The sequence below is a fragment of the Triplophysa rosa genome, linkage group LG4 (assembly GCF_024868665.1).
Source record: "Triplophysa rosa linkage group LG4, Trosa_1v2, whole genome shotgun sequence".
Taxonomy (NCBI): Eukaryota; Metazoa; Chordata; class Actinopteri; order Cypriniformes; family Nemacheilidae; genus Triplophysa; species Triplophysa rosa.
Genome location: NC_079893.1, coordinates 21,950,907 through 21,973,736, shown reverse-complemented (window position 1 = coordinate 21,973,736; position 22,830 = coordinate 21,950,907). Strand labels below are relative to the sequence as shown.

At 38.0% G+C, this 22,830-nt stretch overlaps 1 protein-coding gene across 1 annotated transcript in view; it reads right to left on the bottom strand.

Moving 5' to 3' along the window:
* Nucleotides 1-17,776, bottom strand: part of vegfc (vascular endothelial growth factor c) — a 61,903-nt gene extending 44,127 nt beyond the window's left edge. Inside the window, exon 1 of the mRNA XM_057332604.1 lies at nt 17,228-17,776. Coding sequence (XP_057188587.1) covers nt 17,228-17,338 — 111 coding nt within the window. The 5' untranslated portion in view covers nt 17,339-17,776. The remainder of the gene's footprint in view (nt 1-17,227) is intronic.
* Nucleotides 17,777-22,830: the final 5,054 nt, after the last annotated feature.

Here is a 22,830-nt window from a genome sequence, read left to right as displayed (position 1 = left end):
TAAAAGCTTTAATGCAGCACAAAACGATTTGAGAAAGCAATGGTTGACGAGATAGCGTTTCACCGTTTTTCCTCACACACAGGTCCGTTGCAGACATTTAACCACCAAACGCAAATCACAGAAGGATATAAGGAGACTAAAATACCAGCACAGACTGAAATACTGAACACATGCTTTTATTAAATGTTTGAATCACTATGTTGTGTCATTATTTCATTGACAAATGTATATATCCATAAGTAAATGCAATTTTTGTCAATATATAGGTCTATTTAAAAAGTAGTTATAACGTTTAAGGATAAATTCCCCAAAATTTCACGCAGTTCATGTATTATAATTTTATTTGGCAATTGGCATTAAATCTGCTCTATGCTTATTGCTATTTTTAAAAAGTTCCCAGTGTGAATGAACGTCTAATTTATTCAAAATCCACATGGAACATTTAACAATTATTGTTTGTTAGGCTATAACTTTATTGTCATTAAACATATGATCTATGAATGAGACTAAACACGTCTAGGACAGCGATGGACTTATGCAGGGTGCATACAACGCCTTTCTTATTCGGGAGTTGAGCAGGCCATAGGCTACATATATTAAATATATTAAGAGGAACTTCAGCTAATTTAAAATCCGTCACAAAAACCATTCAGCGAGTTCATGACAATGTACGCAATAAAGCATCTTTGCCATTAAGACGGTCTAAAACGTCCCTTTCTCCTGGCATTTTTCGTCTTTCACAATGTCCATCTAAAGCGCACTCTGGCTTTCAAAGCTGAGAATGGCAAGTTCGGAAAGTCTCTCTGGCTCATTGCACTTCTCAGACAAGTTTAAATTAGTAATCGCCACTTGCATGGTGACAGGGATGGTTAAAAAACTTCAGAGCATAGCCACATCTGTGACACTCGGACACCGTTTTGGAGATATTTTATGTTGCTTATTTTTAGATTATTACATTCCAGGACATTTGTAGCTATTCTCCATTACGATTGGATAACAACAACGACGACAAAGGATACTGAGATCACCAAACAGCGGTAGGCAAAAATTAACACCAAAATAAATGTCCTATTTATGGACATTTATTGCGTGCATGTCCGTTACGCCACGGAGCAGCAAGTGAAGTTTGTAGGCGTGTTTCCAGCCATTTTTGTTAGCGATTTTACTGCATCCACTCACAAAAATAAAGTTTTTGATTTATTTACGGTAGGAAATTTACAAAATATCTTCATAAAACATGATCTTTACTTAATATCCTAATGATTTTTGGCATAAAAGAATCATTTTGACCCATACAATGTATTTTTGGCTTTTACTAAAAATGTTCCCGTGCTACTTAAAAGTCCCAGTGAAATAAAAAATTACATCATGAAATATTACAGTGTTTACTGTCAATAGCTTACCAATGTAGGTCATTATTTATTTAAAATGCATGTGCCCTGCCCTCACAATCTTCAGTTAAAATCTGAAAATGCACTTCCGCCCTGGAGTGACTATCCATCTCAAATGACGCAAGTTAGACGGCTTGGGTGGAGCATCAGTTAACTCCTCCCTTTCAGCTGTCAGTCAGCTGCCAGTGCCATTTCAATATGCAACGGCTGTTTTTATACATCCAACCAATTCACAGTAAAAAACACAAGCCACGCCCACTATTTTTTTCTCATTTGAAATTCCGTTTCACTCGGAAATGCGGCAGAATATGGAAGTAAAAAAGATCGCAACTTCCAGTTCACGGTGACTTTAAGACTGTTTTTGTGGTCCAGGGTCACACAATAAAGTTCAGAATAGCAAGTTCGCATCTAAATCACAGTTTCACAAATCTTTCTTAAAGGTCCAGTGTGTAATTTTTTGGAGGATCTATTGACAGAAATGCAATATAATAAAGATAACTATGTCTTCAAAGGTGTATAAAGACCTCATATAATGAAGCATTATGTTTTTATTACCTCAGAATGATTTATCTATTTCTATCTACATACACCGTGGGTCCCCTTGCATGGAATTCGCCATGTTGTTTCTACAGTAGCCCTAAACTGCTCTACAGTGCGCGTTTCACAAAATACGTCATCTCTTTCGGCAAAGAAGCAGAAACGCGACATCATCTTTGTTCTGTGAATGCCGCTGTAGTGCTTCGAAAGGGAGGGGTGGAGCAGCCGTTAGATGCCGCTAAAATCTACACATTGTTCCTATAACTAGAAGCTCACGTTAACACAGAGACGATGTAATAAAATAATTCAAAGTACGAATATCACTGTTTTTGAAACTACATTTTATATGGTTGAATTTAAATAAAATTATTAAATATTTATTATTACATACAGTATATTGAATAAGACACCCAGACAAAACACAACTAGAACCTATGGATTGCAATTGTGCTGTACTGCACAAGAAAAGTACAATACTTGTAGGAAATGACCATTTCTACCCACATTGACTTCCTTCTGTTTATTCAGGAAACTTAAATACCACAAAAAGAGTCTGAACAGGACTATTGTATATGGCCTCTTCCATGTCTTTGTTTACAGTAATTCCTGAGATAACAAACTGGTCTGTTTCCGACCAGAAACAATGGAGACTGAGAAAATTATATTAGTGTGTGTATGTGCATGACACACAGACACGTTCAGACATTAGCATTAGTGGGTCCCAAACTTCAGGTTTGGTCATTCTAAAAAACACTAATACAATGCACTATTTTTATTATTCGAATGGGAACTAGGGCTGGGAGATCTTCCCAAAAGGGCATATCACGATCTTCATAACAAAGAATCTCGATCCATGATCAGAGTTGAAAATATTAACTTTTTTGTACATAGCACTGGTGCTACAGAGGTTTAAAGTTTTGTAGCACAGGCCAAACAGTTGTACAGGTAGCACAAGTATAAAACGTCTGTTATCATCTTTAGAAAACACAAATGCAGGTCATCACATAAATAGACTGGTTAACGACAAAGGACATTAATGTTATATACAAATGGATCAACTGGGGGCATATCATTTTTAATTTACACATTTTTTTAGTGTTCTGTGTTGTCCTTTTTTACTGTACAATAGTAATATATTTGTCCACATAAAAATACTGTAGTATACTATAGTATGTACTAGGCTTATAGTGAACTGCAGTAAAATTCCTAGATAATATAGTGTTTTTGAACCTTAATACAGTAAATTTTAAAGTATATTACAGTTTATCAATTTACAACAAGAATACCACAATTTGCCACATCAAATACTATAGAACAGTGGTCGGGAATCTGTTGCTCTTTTCAAAAATCATGTGGCTCGCTAGGTGTCTTACCCTTCACGAACACTTGATCGTTAAAAAAAACATAATTATATGAATATTTCAGGTTGTCCTGGCCAATACACGCATTCAGTGCTATGCGCAAGCATCACGACACTAATCAACGGCAAACAACGTTTCTATGGTAACCTCTCTCGCGGCCGCAGCCCTGATTCAAGCTACGGAGCGCGTGGAGTTTAGAAGAGCGATCATCATGCTTTTTTTTGAAAGTTACGGCTCTCTGTGGTGTATGACACAGAACTCGTTGCCTCGCTACCCAGCAAACACAGAACGTTCCCCTAACTTTAGTTTTTGGTTCCCTTTTGGTTATTTTTTGGGAACCAAAAAACAACATTCTAAGAACGTTCTTTTCAGGTTTTATTTTTTGCAACCAGAAAATAACGTTCCCAGAACGTTGCAGGCTGGTTTTTTTTAAATAACCAGAAAATAACATTCTCTGACGGTTATTTTTTGCAACCAGAAGATAACGTTCTCTGATGGTTATTTTTTGGTTATTTTTGCAACCAGAAAATAACCAGAAAGTAACGTTCCCTGGTGGTTATTTTCTGGTTATTTTTTTGCAACCAGAAAATAACCAGAAAATAACGTTCTCTAATGGTTATTTACTGGTTATTTTTTGCAACCAGAAAATAACCAGAAAGTAACGTTCCCTGATGGTTATTTTCTGGTTATTTTTTTGCAACCAGAAAATAACCAGAAAGTAACGTTCCCTGATGGTTCTTTTTTTGGCTATTTTTTATGGTAAAAATAGTCAAAACTGGTAAACGTCAGTGACATGTGCAATACATAAATTATAAGATCACATTGAAAACCAAATGAAATTAATAAATGTGCCCTTTAATGGCTTAAAATAATAAACTAGTTAAGCTAAATGAAAATACAATCATCTATATCCATGTGTATTTCTTTAGTGTGGTTGTCTGTTACTGTATGTGTGTGCGCTCGAGCATGTGCATTTTCCGCTCTGCCGCGCACTCCCGTCATTTAAAAATTAACGGTCATTTCGTTTTACCTCACCGACTAACACATTAGTTTAGCGGTTTATTTATTTTAATTTTTTATTTAAAACCGTACAGATTTGAGAGTAGACTTATATTTTCGTGATTTTCGATTGATTTGACACATCTAAATCAACAGACCATGATGAAAGGACTGAAACTCAGGGCTTTTGATTGTTATATCTAAAGACAGAGAAATCGAAAGAAATCGAAAATTAGGCTACTTCAGTGATGAAAAAGGAATTATTAGGCTAAAAGAATAATCTAATGCATTGATTTCATCCTCCATATTGTGTGGGATGATGTATTTTACTTATTTTAATTAGATTAACGTTAGACAAGCGATGGATAAAAACACAGCATGGATGTATTCATTACTGACGTGTAAACGGACCGAGAAAAATATTTTAGGCTAACGTTCTGGGAACGTTCCCCTAACGTTAGTTTCTGGTTTCCAGAAAGGTTTTTTTAAGGTTTGTTTTTGGTTATCTTTATGGAAATAAAACGTTAGTTTCATGGTTTAACGTTAGGGTAACATTCCCCTAACGTTAGTTTTTGGTTCCCAGAACATTATGGGAACCAGAAACTAACGTTCTATTAACGTAAAGAAAATTTTCCTGGAGAACCAAAAACGAACCTTAGAAAATAACGTTCTGGGAACCAAAAACTAACATTAGGGGAACGTTCTGGGAACAAAAAACTAACGTTAGGGGAACATTCTGGGAACCAAAAAATTGTTAGCTGGGTATGTAATCACATGTATAAAGTTTTAAAAACAAACCATGCAGCAAAGTATCCGGTGAACAGATGTAAGCAAACTTCGACGCTTGGATGGAGTATGGATATCTTTCTCGCATATGAAGTCCATACATACATCTGTCAAGGTTGACAGAGGAGTTTTAATGCCGTATGTAAGTGTTTGACCACGTACGAACCGAACTACAAAGCTATTAGCAAGACGCTAGTTATGTTCGCTTTCTTGAGGTGTTGCGCAGGTTGCGCAGACAGGTCGGCATATGACATCAAAGTGCCATGAGAGCAGAGCTCTGTGTGCTTTCGAAACGTTCTCGCGGTACTCTGATGTCAGACTTTCGCTGATCTGTCTGCAGCATTTCAAGAAGACGAACATACTTAATGCAAAGTCAAAAGACACAAATACAGTATTTTGTGAATATCAGTATAGGAATGTGCACTTTTTTAATTGTCATATGTTAGATATAATGAAGTTTAATTGAATGGAGGCCTAATGCAAACCTGTAAGTTGTTTATAAGTTGTGGAAATCATTTTTGGAGCCCCAGATGTATGCACGGTTTCGTTTGTTTCACAGTTTTTCAGTTGTCTGTGGACATGTTATCTTATGGAAGGAAAAGAACAATTGATCCCCACAGGGACCATAAGTGAGACTGTGGTCTGTGGACAAAAATATAGTTATTAGTATTGCAGTCAATGAAAATGTTATAATTTATACAGTGTGTATATATATACTGTATATCTCAAGATATTTCTCACGGCTCAAGATATAGGTTATATGTACTCAATGCAGCCGGGAAACGAGTTTCAATCGCAAAATACACTAAAAGTAAGTAATTTGGCAGTGCGCCATGGATTAACGTCACACACAAACAAGCACAAGGAAGGACAAACACACTTCACACAAATAAGCAGTTCTGTCTAATGCACTTGCAAAACTGTATTGCACACGTGCTACACTGGTAATTTTTCTTCGCACAGACTAATTAATATGTCGCACTGCACAGCCCTGCTGAAAAACACTCTGGTTCCGGAGTCCTTTTTTGGCACCAACCCCTCGCCTGCCATGCCGCTAACTTACTGATTTGTTTTCAAATATGTCACACATGGAAACATCTGAGGCAGACACGTGACGTGATATGTTTTGGACCATAGACATACATATATATATATATGTCTATGTTTTGGACAATCAGCACAGCCATCTAGCAGAAAATCATTAAGCTGTTCAAGCGGTGCTATGCAGATCGCGGCACGATGTCATATGCCAACGAGTCTGTGGCTGTGCAGCGCTGAATGATGTCGAACACACCTCTTGTTTAAGACGACAGACAAGATTATGATCCTCGCGATTCCGTTGAAAAGTGGATTGAGGACGCCTTCAAGATCGATCGCGATTTAAGATCGTCAGATCACCCACCCCTAATGGGAACCATGAAGTCTGAGGGCAGTTGACCCAAAAATGCCATTCATTGTTATGTTTTGGTGATCTTGTTCACGCTATTAAGGAAGACTTTTAGTTTTAAAATCTAGTTGACAGAAAATATTAATAACTAATCTTTAATATGTATTTGCATGCCAACATCTTTACTATCAAAAATCATGTTCAAATGGATATTTAATTGCATACAAGTTTAAATATGCACTCCAAAAACTTGCAGCTATTATAATAAATAAAAAGCAGGCCTGCAACTTCAGAACATTTTTGAGATAAAAGAAAATAAACATTGTGCCTGATTTATTTAGGTTGCAGTGAGACTAGCCTCAAACGAGAGTGTTTGGCCTGGAAGGACAGTGATTCATGGGAAATGATGAAATGATGAACTGATCATAGATGCCAGCAATATTAGTGGGCAGAGATAGCAACATTTTTTAAATATGACTAACTGAATGATTAACAGCTGGATTCAATACTAAAGACAAGATGCCATGTCAACTCTAACAAAACAGGATCCCACTTTTGTCCGATCATCCCTAAAAGGGATCATTACTGAGAGTATTTTGCAATTCAAATGTGAGTCAGTAATTTGAAACCAATGAGAAAGTTTGCATAATTACAAGACAGCCTGAAACTACCCAGTGTTGTCATTCAAAATATGAGAAGTCACATTTTCCTGGACACACATAACATAGATGCTGTTAAAGATGCTGCTGTTGCAGTATTGTAAGTCGCTTTGGATAAAAGCGTCTGCTAAATGACTAAATGTAAATGTTGCTGCATCACTTACAATAAAATATAGGCCTAAAAATATCTTTGCCATTGGGTCACCAACTGGAGCAAGCACTAATCTTAAATTAATATAACAGACTTCAAAAATCTATATCCAACATCAAAATCTGAAGAAAAAAACATGTAGCGAAGGCACAGCATAAGCAAACAATCACACACAATGAAAATAAACAGATCCCTGTACAGACTACGAGATTAGCATTTATCTTCTTCGCTGACACAAGCATCCAGAGCTATTTGGAAAAAGTTTCGGGAAGACACTCTTACTAAAAATCCTTTTGTCAAAATACTGCACATTTTATGCCACGTTTATAAAGTTATGATTTCCATACAGTCGCTTCATACTCCTACATTAAAACAAAATCAAAACCTCAAATAAAAAAATAAAGTGCCAACTTGGCGATTGCAATTGACCCTTAATACACTTGATTTTCCATTTTGAAATTTAAGAACTTGATTTACAAAACACCACAAAAACAGAGGAAACCACATCATCCTGCATCATGTGCAAAATTATGCTACATAAATTTGACAATGATTTCTGGAAATGAATAAATCAATGTGCTAGAAAGATTTTCAATATGGCACTAAGAACTTTCTAATGACACAAATGCCGTCTCGAGCAGTCACGGTTTATACCACAGGCAGCTGATAATCATATAAAATTATAAGAGGACCAGACAGCAGGCTAACAAACACAGTAGTCCAACATCACAGTGGAACAGCATCAGTACATCTGCACAGGAACACATGTTGCATGTGTTCTAGACATACCTTTCATCCTCAGTATTGGACTCCAGAGAGCAGGTTTGTGTACGCTGCTGTGCTCACTGGACTTGAATGATGTACTTGAAGTCAGCTGCTGAGGGCATGTCTGGGGCTTTGCTTGCAGACTTTCAAGAAGAAAAGGAGGAGGATCTGAGATATCATTAACCCTCTAATGACTCTAATGTTCCCCAAGAAACTCTAGACCTGTCTGTGAGTTTGAAGTCTTTGACCCAGTGAGAACTGATCCTTTGGAGCAGGGGTTTTCAAACTGTGGGTCGGGACCCACTTGTGGGTCGCACAGTGGCATGAGGTGGGTTGTGGAAAGTCACTTGGCTTTTGAATGACACACAAAAAAACAGTTTAGTCCAGTTAATGACTGGCAATGACAATAGCTTTGATATTTTACCATTAGATAGTTTGGTATTGCAGCTTAAATTTCATTTATTCTATTTAGGGAAAATAAAAACTCTTCTACTTGTAGAGAATGAATGTGTATTTTCTCCCCATATTTACATTTAAAAATATTTTGGTGGGTCTCAAGCAGTGGCGATCCGTGACTCCTCTTCCGGGGAAGCAGTAATGCGAAGCTCGGCAAAACATGTATTTAGCTCGTCATGTGTGTGGCGCATCATTTCAAAATACGTGCCTGCTGCAGACGCGTCGAAAGGGTTTTTAATAAAAGAGACGCTCACGTTTGCTAGATACTCGCTTAGTCTCATGTGTAATCAGAGTTAAGTGTTAACGCAGTGTCTTCTGAACGCGAGCGTCTCTTTTATCATAAACCCTTTCGACGCGTCTGCAGCAGGCACGCATTTTGACATGAAGCGTGATGCACATAGGTTCACGTGAAGCGCTGAACACGTATTTTGAATTCCTGCTTCCCCTGAAGAGGAGGAACCGATCGCCACTGGTCTCAAGATAGATTATACCGGTCTAGGTGGGTCCTGGAATGAAAAAGTTTGGGAATCGCTGCTTTGGAGAATAAGTGTGGCCCACAAGTGTAAAGAGTAAGAGGCCTGACACTTAGACCTTTCCACATTTCAGATCAACAGTCCTATCTACAATGTTTTCCTGAAGCAATTGACATGTTCCCCGAGGTAGAGTACTTTGCCACGATCCTTATGCTATATTACAGTCCCTCGTATTGTTTCTAAACCAACTGTCGGTACACGATCCGGGATGCCTGCACGATCCGTTCTGCGCATGCGCATAATGACGTAGTAAACAACGTCACGGTTTCCCTAAACTATTGGTATCAAGCATGCGATGAAACGCTTGACGGCCAGACGGCACAACTGGCGGCATATTTTTGTAGGCTACATTGTGTTTTTCATTTAACAGTTCATGGCGGGTCTATTTTGATGTTTTAAAATGTAGCTTACGCTATGCATTACGATGTGTTTACGTGGTTGCCAATCCAAAATAATAAAGGAGTTGTTACATGAACATACACGATTTTGGTTACATGTGGAATAAAGTCTGAGTCTTGAGAGTCTGTCACTGCAAACCTTCAGTTTCCTCCATACTCCCCTTCGCGATTCATTGCTGCATGGCATTAGGCCTACTTAACTTGCTGTGTTTCGATCTGAGGTCAGTAGTATTGTCAAAGACGGTTTTTATATCTATCTATATAATCTAAATGAGGAATAATCCCTTCAATGGTGTTTACAGAACACAATAAGGAACATAATATGCATTTCCGCCTAGACTATCTGCACTTACATGAAGAAAGAACTACAAACAAGTCTGGGGAAACGTTACAGAGTATTTCAACGCATAGTGTGCACACAGAAGTGACATGAGACCAGAGGTGGACAGTAGTGAAAGTCGCGGTATAAAGGTGCTCAAGCGTGGAACAGATCGTGCAGTGTCGTCGCTAAACAGAATTATCTACGTCATTATGCGCATGCGTGGACGGATCGGATCGTGTACCGACACCAACTGCTGGACGCAGTACACACGCTCGGCACACACACAAGCTCTTGAGATCAGACCTTATGTGTGGATATTGTTTCTCCAGCCTTCAGCCCGGTGTCTGCTAGAGCTATTAGAATGAACTAGCAGCATTGGATACAACACAGAATGGGGAATAGAGCATATCAATAGCCGGGTTTCCATCCAAAGTTGCGAATTTAGCTTATGCGCAAAATTGGAATATCGCATAAAACATTTTCGAATACGCACCGTTTCCATCCAAATAGTCAACCGTCACTTCCTAATAAACTGCCACTAAATATCAGTAAGAGAAGAAGAGAAGCCACTGAATATAATGATTTTCATATAGAATAATACTTGCGCAAGCAGACGATTACGAAACACAATAAATGCGGTGCTTTTGTGGATGTCTGCTGTTTGGGAAACACAGTCGTGACAGTTCTAAGAGGCAATTACAGAATACTTTGACGACTTTGCTCAGGCATTTAAGAATGACCGTAACAACATTTCTCATGCTGTGTAACAAGATCAGTTCTCTGGTTAGTCAGGTTACGCCGTCTCATAGTGCAGTTACGTGGCTTTTTAGAGGAATTTATTCGGCAAATGCGTTTCCATCTCCCATTATTCGCATTAACCCTTTTTCGCAAAACTGAAAAACCACCTCAAGCGATCGTAAAAACATTTTGCGAATTAAGGGTTTTTAATTCGAAATTTGGCGTTTCCATCACTCGTTTCTGATGCGAAACTTCAAAATGCGAATAAAACCAGAGTGATGGAAACCCGCTTACTGTCAATGCCTGAATCAAGAGATTCGAAAACAGGTACTTAGGGAAATAATTTGATGACGAACATTGTTTTATCTGTACAATGAGGACAGATCAATTCTGCACAATCACAACACATATTATAAGAAAGTAAACAGTTTCGATTGTGGTTGCTTTTAAAACTCCCCTGAAATAATGATTGCAGTTTTCTGTCCTGTGGTAATAATTGACCTGTTAATACAAGATGTTTGGCAGGACATAGACCCTAAGGGCTCATCCCTTTATTGAAACAGCTTAAAAAGACTTTCAGCCATCAACCATAATGTGATACTTGACTGCAAGGAAAGGAAATTCTCTATCAAGATTAGAAAAAAATCTGAAGTGCAACATGAGTCATCAATTTACCTGGGAAAATCTTTACCATTTAACTGTAAAGACTTTAACAGAAGTTCACTTTTTCAGCCTATGTACAGTATAACATAACTAACTGCATAACAACTGAAATCCAAAACAGCCACAACTTTAATTTCATGGGGTCTTTAAAGAGTAATACAGAGTTTGCTTCAGTCCCGCCAGACTCATTCTTCCCCTTTTGAAAAGTTACTTTCTTCTCGGTTTCACGTGTTTAGTCAGACGTGTGTCAGGATGCAATTACTGCTCACTTCTGATGCATACTTGGTTAAGGTTTCTGTGGTGCAATAAAGCTATTAGCCTGGAGGGTTGCCCACTACTCAATAAGACCGCAGGGATATTAGGCCTAATGTTCTGTAACCCAATTCTATAGCTCTCCAAAAACATAATACAGCTCTACAAGAAATCCCTGTGAAACTCCCTGTAGGCCAATTAAAAAAAAATCTTTGCACATACAGTACAGTGGGGAAAGGGGATATGGTTCTTTTTTTGGTACACTCAAAACATTGGTGTATGGAGCCAGTATCAAGGCTGGGCAGAAAATGTCAATTGCAAAGTTAAAGATCACTCAAAGAGTATACTATCTCTTGAAATGTTAAGGAAACTAAGGTATGATGAGATCACCAACTGCATAATACAATAAAATGTACATGACTCATCTCTAAACTAATGTGCTTATCTCACGAGTCCATTTCCACAAGCAATAACACTTGGATCCAAAGTGGATACTGTACATTATGTTGGATATGGCTTTTGAATCAAACTATTAAGGGCTCAATTCCAGAACACCAAAGTTTGTACGTACATGACACAAATTCATAAACTGTGCAGTTTGGATAAAAGTGCCATATACATGAATCAAATACTGCAGGGCTAGTTGATGCAGAAGGGCCACTGTTCTGGAGAGTTTTGCTCCATCCCTGATCAAACACACTAAAACAAGCTAATCGACAGGATTACTTAAAAGTGACAGATGCGGGAAAGTTGCCTTCCATGACAGAGGCATGCTGTACTTGCCATGGCACACTACCAAGGGAGGGCTGAATATACTTCTTGTGAATATCTACCATAGTGCTGATCATAAATCCAACCTCAATGAACCACACTTGAACCAGATCATTGAGTTCACTTGAAAATTACAGGCAGTTATCGTTCCTGTAATTTTAAGGAACTTCTTAAGAATGTCGATCTCCAGGAACAGGTTTGAGCACACCTGCTTTAGTGGCCCATACACTTAAGTGTAGTGAGAGTTAGTTTACTGAAACAAAATAATAAATCAAATTTGCCAATTGTAAGCGATCTGCAATTGACCCTTCGCAAAACCCCGCCCCCCTTCGTTCATGTTGCCATGTCCGACAATCTTTCGGTATCAGCCATGCGCTCCCAGTGTAAATTTGTGCACTCGCTGGGGAAATAGTGAAGAATTTCGGAAAAAATTACACGCTGATTTCAGACAGAAAGATCTGCAATATGCATTCGAGGGATACATTCAGGATTTGAGATAACTGTAACAATAATTATACCTATATTTGCATCCACACCAGCAGACGATAACGTTATGTTAATTCTAAACTCGCACGATGCAGTAGGCTACTACTGTCACACAAATGGATGTATAGCTAACCTAAATGTGGTGTATTAAGGGTTTATATTTACTCCGAAATTTGTAGTAATGACAATTTTAGAGAGAGAGTAACTTCGGGCAGAGTTTTGGTCAGCCGTGATCCTTCTTTGTGAAAACGAAAGTAAACTTTTAAATATTAGTTCACTTCAGTACAGAAAATAATAACAGTCCATCAGTGTTTTAATCTTTATTTGTGTTAAATACAACAAACACAGTACAGCTGTTGCTTTACGACCTCATTGCTGAAAACGTCTTTCCTTTAAAATGTGACTGCAAATGCTGCTCTCTGAAGGAAGAAGGTGCACTCATCACATCACAAGGACGCAAAGCATATCTTGCCAGCTTGCTCATACATGTAATATGTAAGTAATATATCAACAAGTATTATATTCCGCCTTAAAACACCACTTCCCGAAAGCTTCCGTCTGAAATTCGTACAATAATGATTCCAACAATATCGTGTATCATATCTGTATTGGTATAGTTGTGATGTGAACTCCGCTATTCTCCTTTATTTAGAATGATTTTAAGTTATAACTTAGTTATCTTTTATCTTTATAGTGTGAATAGCTGGGTATACTGTATATCGCTCTGTTTTCTATTACAATAATTAAAAAGCCATTTTTTCATATTAATCACCAAAGGTTTACTAAGCCAGGTTTGTCGGACTGGTTTGTTTGTCGGACAAAATTGTGGTCAGTCACGGGGGAACATAATATCGGCGTTATGATTGGTCAGATCGCCTGTCAATCCAACTGCTTACGAAGGGTCAACAATTGTACGCCCAAATACACACTACAGTCATTCGTCTACGCAGAGAAAATGGCAAAAAAAAATGAATTTCAGTGCAAAACACAAGGGTAATCCCAGCTGCTTCAGGCATACTGCTGAGCCACAGTCAGAGATGAATTCCTGAGATGCGTCTATAGCCAGTTTTCAGTAAGCAAAAGAAGATGTCACAAAGTTTACACAAAGATAGAGGGAGAAAGACAATGATATAGACCATAAATGCATAAACTATAAGGACTCTGTGTTCCTGACTGGCAATGTTGAGGAATATGCTGTTCTCCCCCAAAAGTTGGGTCAACAATGCTGTGTAAGACTGACTGGGATGCTTAAACAAAACAGATAAATGTTTTTATACTGCCACAAAGTCACAGTGTTAACAATCCTAAGAAAGTCAACCAACAAACGGATTATAAACAAAGTCCTGCAAAAGTAAAATGACCATCACTGAAACTTGGAGAATTGGCTTCTCCCTTATTTTCTATTGATTGAATGATATATTTGTGGATGGATAAAAATATATATATATTTTTTTTACATTCAGTTTTCTCTAAATATAACTGAGCCAAACCAGTCTGGTCATAATCTACAATGTATCAGACACAATTTCAATCATGATTTAAAGGGACAGTTTACCCAAAAATGAAAATTATTTAATCATTAATTCAACCTCATAACATTCAACCTATACGACTTTCGTTTGCAGAAAACAACAACAACAATGGGCCCCATTTACTTCCATTGTATGGACTAAACCCACTGAAACATTTCTAAAAATATCTTCTATTGTGTTCCACGGAAAAAATTAATGAATACAGTTATAAACAAACAAAGCGGCATGTAAATTAACGGATTAGCACACCGGACAAGAAGCGTCGCGTCGATGACAGCTCACAGGATGAGTGCATTCTGTATGCACAAGCTCAAATTTGAACCAATTTAACTTATTATTTAGCGAATGGGCTCTATATCACATTGGGATAAATCCATTATAGTTTTCTGTAAACGAAAACAGTGGGGAAACAAAAAGCATGTGATCCGTGCGAGCTAGCTCTTAAAGGGACAGCACCATAATAAATATGTGTTTTAATGCTCATCAAACAACAAAAAACGAAGACAAAACAGACTCAGTGCTCCTGGCTGATCAACTTGAATATGGTTTGATCTATATTTCAGTATACTGGGAAGACTATGAAGTGTTATTTTACATTTGACTCCTGTATTCAGTTTCTGTACCTAATAACCACAGTTAGACCAACCTGAAACGCTTAAAAAGTACTGTTAATTTTATTTGTGTGTTTGCTTTATTACATTTATTTGTGCTATTGCTCATAATTTGTTCTAATTTTATTACTAACTGATTGACTATTATTATTAGAGTTAGGCTAATAGTTGTATGGTATTATGAGCTTATTTATTAAGATTGCATAGGTAAAAAAACTAACTAATAACTAGACATTATTATTTATTTATTTCTTTTTGTGTGCGGGCAAGTAAAATTTTTGTCAGGGCCAGTAAAAATGTAGAAATTAATGTATGCATAATAGTCATCATGATTGCGCAACCGTGATTATTCCTCAGACAACAAAAACCAACCAACAAAATCTATAATCGTTGCATCCCTACTTTTCACTTTTGATTTACATCCTCTTCAATGTGTTGGTACTATGCAAGGCATCAAATATTACACATCATGACTTTAACCTTTCAAACTTGTTCTTAAAAAAGCACAGGAGAATTAATTTCACAATTATTATGAAATTAGCTTTAGAACAAGATAACATTTCTCCAATTGATATAGTTGCCTAATTCAAAATAGTTGCCGAACTGCTGACCTCCCAAAAAGTAATTTTACTTATGTCATCTCAACGTCCGACTACCCTTTCCCCTGGGGCGAAAGCAGATCTCCTCTAAAGGTGTGAAAGTGTTGAAAGGTGGTTGTGCTAAATCTAAAATTAAGGACTGAGAGGATCTGGCAGGTGGATTGGCTATTAGAGTGGGGAAGATAAGAGAGGCAGATGTGGTTAATCTGTTCCACCTGTGTTAACTTTCCTCCTACCAAGAAGTACACACGACCACACACTCACATTGAAGAAGACACCCCTGGGGAATCCCTCAGCCATCACTGGAGGCCAGAAACAAACAAGCATTGTTTATAAGATAACGGAAACTCTTTATGTTCATGAAAGCGAGCTCTTTTCCCTGTAGCTTGAGGTGCTTTATCATGGGTGGTTTTTCTCAGGCATCCATCTCTAGCCAGAAGACACACTCCTAAGGGCTGAAACTTAATGCTTACTCAAGCCCGGCTGTCCCAAGAGGCTTGCAACACAGCAGATAACAATTTAAGCAGTCAACATCCCAGTTTATAATGATGAGGCAAAACCGGCACTGTCACCAATGAGGTTACGTTCACAGCTGAGGCTTTAAGACTACAAATCACTGGGACCCAGCACCCACATTCCCCAGGTGACCCCAGCGTCTTACAATTACTTGTGATTTACAGGACAGCTTTGCCAAACAGATGAGAGATAGCCATCACTGAAATGTGCAAGGGAGAGATATAAGGTGAGTACATAAGCTAAGCGCTGACTGATCCCCAATGAATTATTGAGGACCGACCAACACTGTTAGCAGAGTCCCCCATCCTACACATTCATATTCTCTACGGCCACATGTGCAATTATAGGACACTTATTCAAACGCATGGCAAAAGCGCAAGACAAATATCTCCCAAATGGACTGAAAATAAACCATTAGAAATTCGGCAGCTTTCGTTGTTACCGTGGCAGTTAAGCTTAACTTTCCCGTCTCTCAGTGAATTCCAGCTAAATGAATCTTAATAACCCTCGAATTTCACCGAGACCCAAAGGAGTTTGGGAGAGCAGGAAAAACAACATCTAATTTTAGGCATTCATTTAAGTCACACATTACAAATGGGATAGAATTTAAGATTTTGTCAAGACGTCCACGTTGCTGGGTGTAGCATATGGTATCATTTATAGAGTGTTCATAGTAAAACTCCACAAAGGCGACTACTGCCGTGTTACAAAAGTTTGAATGTTGTAAAATGCAGAATGTCAAAGTGATCGTATGTGTAATGGTTGTGTCTTCCAGAACATAATGTTGGTGGGTGTGTGAGCCACAGTACGAACAGATCCTCATTTCTGTGAATTAACACAATCTCACTTCACTTGGGAACTTCTAAGAAAAAAAAGGTTGCAACATTTATCCAAACAATTCAGTGTATTGATGACATCATCAAACAGGTTTGTGAAGACAGAAAGAGAGAGAGCGAGGTTCTTCTGAAGTTGTTGCTGACCCAATGACACCTGCTTACACTTTTATGGCAATAAAATTGTGCTTTCAGATAATCTCCTTAAATGCCTTTTTTTTACAAATGTCATCCTGTGCTTTTGCAAAAGAATATCTAAAACCTGTAAATTCTACATGTTTCAATTATATTAAGTCCCTGGACACACAAAAGATGTGTCTCGGTGCTTCAAAAAGGACTCAAAATAAAAACGCAAATATTTAACATGGCTTTCCTTCAGGCTGACTTTAGTTAAGTTACTGTAAATAAAAACTGAGGGCAGCGATTCAGAATCAATAATGACTTTCAGAAACATAGCCTACTGGAACTTGCCAGAGCTTACCAGGATATCTCCTTGATCTTGGTCATAATCATAATAGTCGTGACTTGACTCCAAAGCAAGGTTTGCATAAAGCAATGCGAGACAGAAGACAGAAATTCCAAATAAGTGCATTTTAGTTGTAAAAACCCTCTGAAGTCTGGACAGAGTCTGTTCAAAGTTCCTCCTTTTCGGCTTTCAAAAGCCGGTTTCTACAACGCGCTCTCCTTTAAAATAACGCATACATCCAACATGTTAAAAGGAGCAGCTGAGGAGATACTGGTCCATGTAACGCAGCGTAAACTCTTAACATCCAGTCCGCGCGGAGACAGACGAGTGTGGAAGTGAGCTGAGCGCTCAATGGCATGTTTTATGCAATTTCACAGCGTTTCTTTGGCTTCTTCTCCTCCCCCTCTCCGTTTTCCCCAGCCTGCCTCTCTGCTCGCTGCTACACACATTTCCCAAATATCAAGAGAGTCGCTGCACGCGCGTCGTGTTATCGCCGTACAGTCAAACCGAATCAAACGTGTTTTGGTAAGACTCGCGTACAGTGCTCGTGAACGCACGGACTGTTACTTCTGCAAGGTTGCGCGCGTGTCTGTGTGAGGTCATGCGTGAAAGGTCAGTTTATAAATAAAGTTTTTTTGAAGACCGTACCTGAGATAAATTAAATATCCCTCATTGTAATGAATGTAGATTTTATTGTATGACAACTACATTATTTCTATTGAATTGTTTTCAGGGTGTGCTTTTATAAAAGTAAGTTTAAAAAGGTAATTGATAAATGCAAAAAATAGAGCCATTAACTGTATTGGATTTAATGGCTATAATGAGAATTGTATTGGTTTTAATGGAAAAATAATGGTGTCTGTGGGAACCAAAAGAACAACATTAAATCCTACTGAACTATTTTTTTTATAAAATGTACAAACCACAATAAGGGGTGCATTAACTGGGCCACTTTTTGATCTTTTTTGACCAAAAAGTGAACCATCCATCAATATATGAGGCTGGAACTATCAGGGCCACACCCTGAATAGGTGGTCAGTCTATCAGTCCCCCGCACATTCACCAAAAAGTGAACCAATTTATAGAAATTGACACTAGTCCTACTCAATAGAAATTACATTCAAACCCGTATCATCAATTAACTGCATATTATGACTTTTTTCTTTCTATCTGTCAAACATGGTAGATTGGTGGTTCATAAATAAAATGGTATGGGTGATATATGTTGCGTTGGGGTGGTTTTTATTTCAGTTCAAGGGTTCTTGTATATAGGGGGTCCTAGTCTTCAAGTTCACTGAGTGCTCTTCTAATGCTGTGGAATGCAAGTCCCACTTCAGTCATTGTGTTTCATTCACCAATGTCAAAGGGTTGCTTTTAATTTTGGGACCTCCTCAAATACTACTTTAAAGATCAGGTATCACAGGCAGTTTCTGCCAATCTCATATTAATCTTGAGTGCCTATACATAAGTATTGCATACGCCGTATCTTCGAAGAGTATTTAGTTTGATCAAATTTATAAAAGAGAGATACAGCTGTACGATTATTTCCGGAAAAACAGGAGCTGCGGTGGGACTAGTGGGGAGAGTGGGACGGAACTACAGCACGAGCAAGAAACACATCATCACATCATCCCTTCGTGTTTTGTACATTGTGCACGTACACGCCGATTGCCAACAAAACACAGACATATGACTTAGTTTGACTTACCGTGTGCAGTTCATGTCCGGCATCTTTTAGCACTGGGACCGCACCATCTATCAGTTTCAAACGATCTCCAAATCCAGCGTTATATCCACCGTTTATAAAACAAACATCACTGAAATGCCGTGAACAAACAGACACACCTAAACTTCACTATCACAAGAGTAACGAGTTGCAGCGCAGCCCATCTTGACGCAGCACAGCGGGCACTTTAGCCTTCGCCTTGCTTTAGGCCTATAAAAGGAATAGGGTGACGACACAGCGATCCAGAATTAGAAAAAACTTTCTGAAACAAGTTAGAGTGCTGAGGGAGTGTATCAAGTACAGAAATACTACGTCATACGTCCAACTCGTTTTTAAACAAGTTGACCATGTTAAGCATGAGAAGCCAGCACGTTTAACAGTGTAAAGAATTCAGAATGCATGACATAGCATGATAACCGATTTTTAGGTAGCAGGCTAAACATCCACTGTCAAAAGCATTCCGCGTTAACACTAATGCTCTATTTTAAAAAGGCTCAAAGTCTAAGGATTGGTGAATGATAACCCAATTAGTCATGACACTATTGAATACCTAAAACATACTTGTCAATACAAAGCCTGCTTCTGAATTTGGTTCTCTTGCAGAGCAATAGAGAGATATTTTGTTTACCATTAAATAAAATCTTTGTAAGTATAAATGATTTAACCAAATAGCCAAATAATTCTACTTATATGGACATGTAATAATTCAAAATCATTGCAATGTAAAAAGGCAACTTGAACAATTAGCGCCCATATAAAATCACTTTGAACAGCATCGATCGACCCTCTGTGTTATAACATCTAAAGCCAGCATCAGTCACACTTGGCAGTGGGCACTAGCATGGGCTGCTTTTTTGGCCTTCTCTTTGCATATGAACAATGTCTGATTCTGCAATCTGCCTCCCTGAATGTATTGAATGGAATAAAAAGTCAAAGTTCAGGCTGGTTAAATGAGGATTAACCGGGGTCAGTTTTGCTTTGACATAACTGAACACACGGGAGAAGTTATAACATTGCCAGCCAAAAGTCTGGAGCTGCTTTATAAGCTTAGCCACCGCAGATAGCATCTTGTTTAAATGTTATGTAGGCCTTCGATTTCCTCAGTGGGCCTTTAACATACTTAGTTTTAGCCCAAAAGTGTTTCAGAAGCTGACCGCAACTTCCATGCCTTTTTACATGATTATTGACATCTTTTACACTTTTTTTCTCATTCAGCCCACACATACGAAGAAATTTGGTTCTTCATGGATCATAATGATATGATAAGATACTTATAAGACACAGCTGTGGCTTGGATCTTGCGTATTTAGTTTCATAATTCAAATCCCTCAACAATTCAAATATTCCCAACTTCTCTTTTGAAAATGCTTTATTTGTATAATTGTCATAAACACCACCACGAGAAAAGTGCTAATGCTCACAAGTACATACAAGTACACACTTCTGCATCACACATGGACCAAACACAGGTCCGCTGACTTCTTACTAATCCACTAACTAGGGTACAAGACCACCACAGGAATTTACAAGGGTCCACAGTGACCCAGGACTGTCTAGCACTCTAGTTTGTGTGCGCATGTGTTCACAGTTTGTTCCCACACATGGGAATTGCTCCTGCCGGAACTGGGAAACAATGGGTGTGGGAGTCATGTGACTGGACCACTGCTTTGGGAAGCGCTGGACCTTGTTAATGCTGGAATTTGCGGTGTCCCTTGCGTTTCAAACAACGGCTGTATTAGTCAGGGTAGATCGATGGGGATAAGATGGCAAGGTCACAGGGGCAGACCCAATCTCCAGCGCTCCTTGGCATCCTCATTTGGTGTGTTTGTCTGTAATAAATTTCACCCGTCGAAGAGCATTTTGGCTACGTATAGAAACACTTCTGTTGTTTATTCTAGCGTCCAAATATGTTGTTTTTTATTAATTAATGCAGAAAGGTATTTATTTGAAAAGATGATGTTTCCACAGTCAGTACTGTCCCTGTAGAATATAAAAGCAAGTGAAGGGCCCGTGTTTCAGAGATTAAGAAGGGAAACGTGTTGAGACTGAGATAAGGGGCTGTGTTAAAGCTTCTTTGTTTCACAGTTGACAGCTGACACAATTAATTAACCAACAAATAAGGAACATGGGTGAAGGCCTAGAATGTTAGTGGTTTTGTGTGTTTATATGATAATTTGGTGAGAATCATGTCATGTCAGCATTGCTTTGCTGATCTTTTTTTGGCATGTCTTGAAAAATTATGTCCAAATAAAGACATAGTGGCCACAGTTGTGGCAGAAATAGAAAATAGTTTTGGGAGAAAAATCATCATTAAAAAAGCTAAATTTCATGAATATGAATATTTTATAAGAAGTTGTTTTGAAAAATGTTGGTATCCGAACAATGGCGGTACCCATTGACTTGCATTGGTTTTGTGTCCATACAATAAAAGTGAATGGGTGCCAGCGCTGTTTAGTTCCCAACATTCTTCAAAATATCTTCTTTTGTCTTCTGCAGAAGAAAGAAAGTCATACAGGTTTGAAATGACAAGAGGATAAGTAAATGATGCCGGAATGTTCCTTTTTGGTTGAACTATCACTTTCAGTAACACTCTTAATGTGAAACTGTGCTTTCAATTAGAAGTATTTTTAATTGAGAAACTTTGAAATACAAGGAGAATGTAATTTGCAGTGATACGTGGCATTAAACCCAACTTCTGCTTGTCACGTGGAATGTTTGATGAGAGGACAACACTTCATAAAAAGTGTCAAAAGCATTGGTTAGCAAGCACAGGCTCTAGAGGCATTTGACCCTTGTCCCATTGACTTATTTGCCCAGCAAATTACCCTCACTGAGAAGGTTTTCAAAGTAAGGGACCATTGAAGTGACCTCTTAAAAGTGATCTTTTACACACGTAAAACATTCCTGCTCACACACAAACACACTTCGCTGAAGAGTAAGAGAATGGGGAGGGGTAAAAAAAGCGAGGGAGAGAGAGAGATAGAGACCTTCCACCTCTGGCCTGCTTGCATTCGTATGGAAATAAGTCTTCTTGAGAAGTTTACGTTAAACTCTGAATGCGGATTAACCAGGCTCCCGCTTCACTAAACACAGCAATTACTGAGAACACGTCTACTTGACTGCCTATATAAATATTGTCTAAACATGTTGGCTGTTAAATATGTTGTCTGTTAGCAAAGCCACTAACAATTGCATTCCTTAATATGGAGTAAATTAGTTTAGCACTGAATTTTTCTTTAATAAAAAAATCTATTTAGGTTTTAGTGTATGTAAGTTTGTAAGTTAGTGTTTAACAACTTAATGTGTATAAATTTTATAATAATAAAGTTGCCAGTTGCTAACATTTTTTAGCTGCAATCCACTAACAATAAACAGTATTTTTTTTTTTACAATTTTTGATTTTAATAATTTATTCGATTTTTTTATTAACATGAACTATGTTTGAGAAATGCTGCAGAAGTTTTGTTTATCGTTGTTTATGTATTAAGTAATGTAGGTACATGACCGTAAATGGAGCCTTTTTATAAAGATTTACTACTTAACATGTATTTGTAGCCTATCTTTTTGGAGAAGTTAATTGTGAACAAAAATAAACTAACCCTTGATAACCTACTTATATACATGCCAGTGGGTTATTGTGAAATCTAGAGGTCCTATAATTTAATGCCCATAATGAGACCACTGTCCTTCTGGCGTTCACTGTCGTTTACTTTACAAGATGGATAATGAAGGTATTAATTGATTTACTTTATCTTAGGTATGAAGGGCAAATAAACTTGAAAACTGCTTAGGGGACCTCTAGCCTAAACTTGTAAATACTGACACCCGCACGCTGTGTGTGGTGGAATGATGCCTTCTATGGAAGATAGTGTGCAATCTTTTTATCAGACAG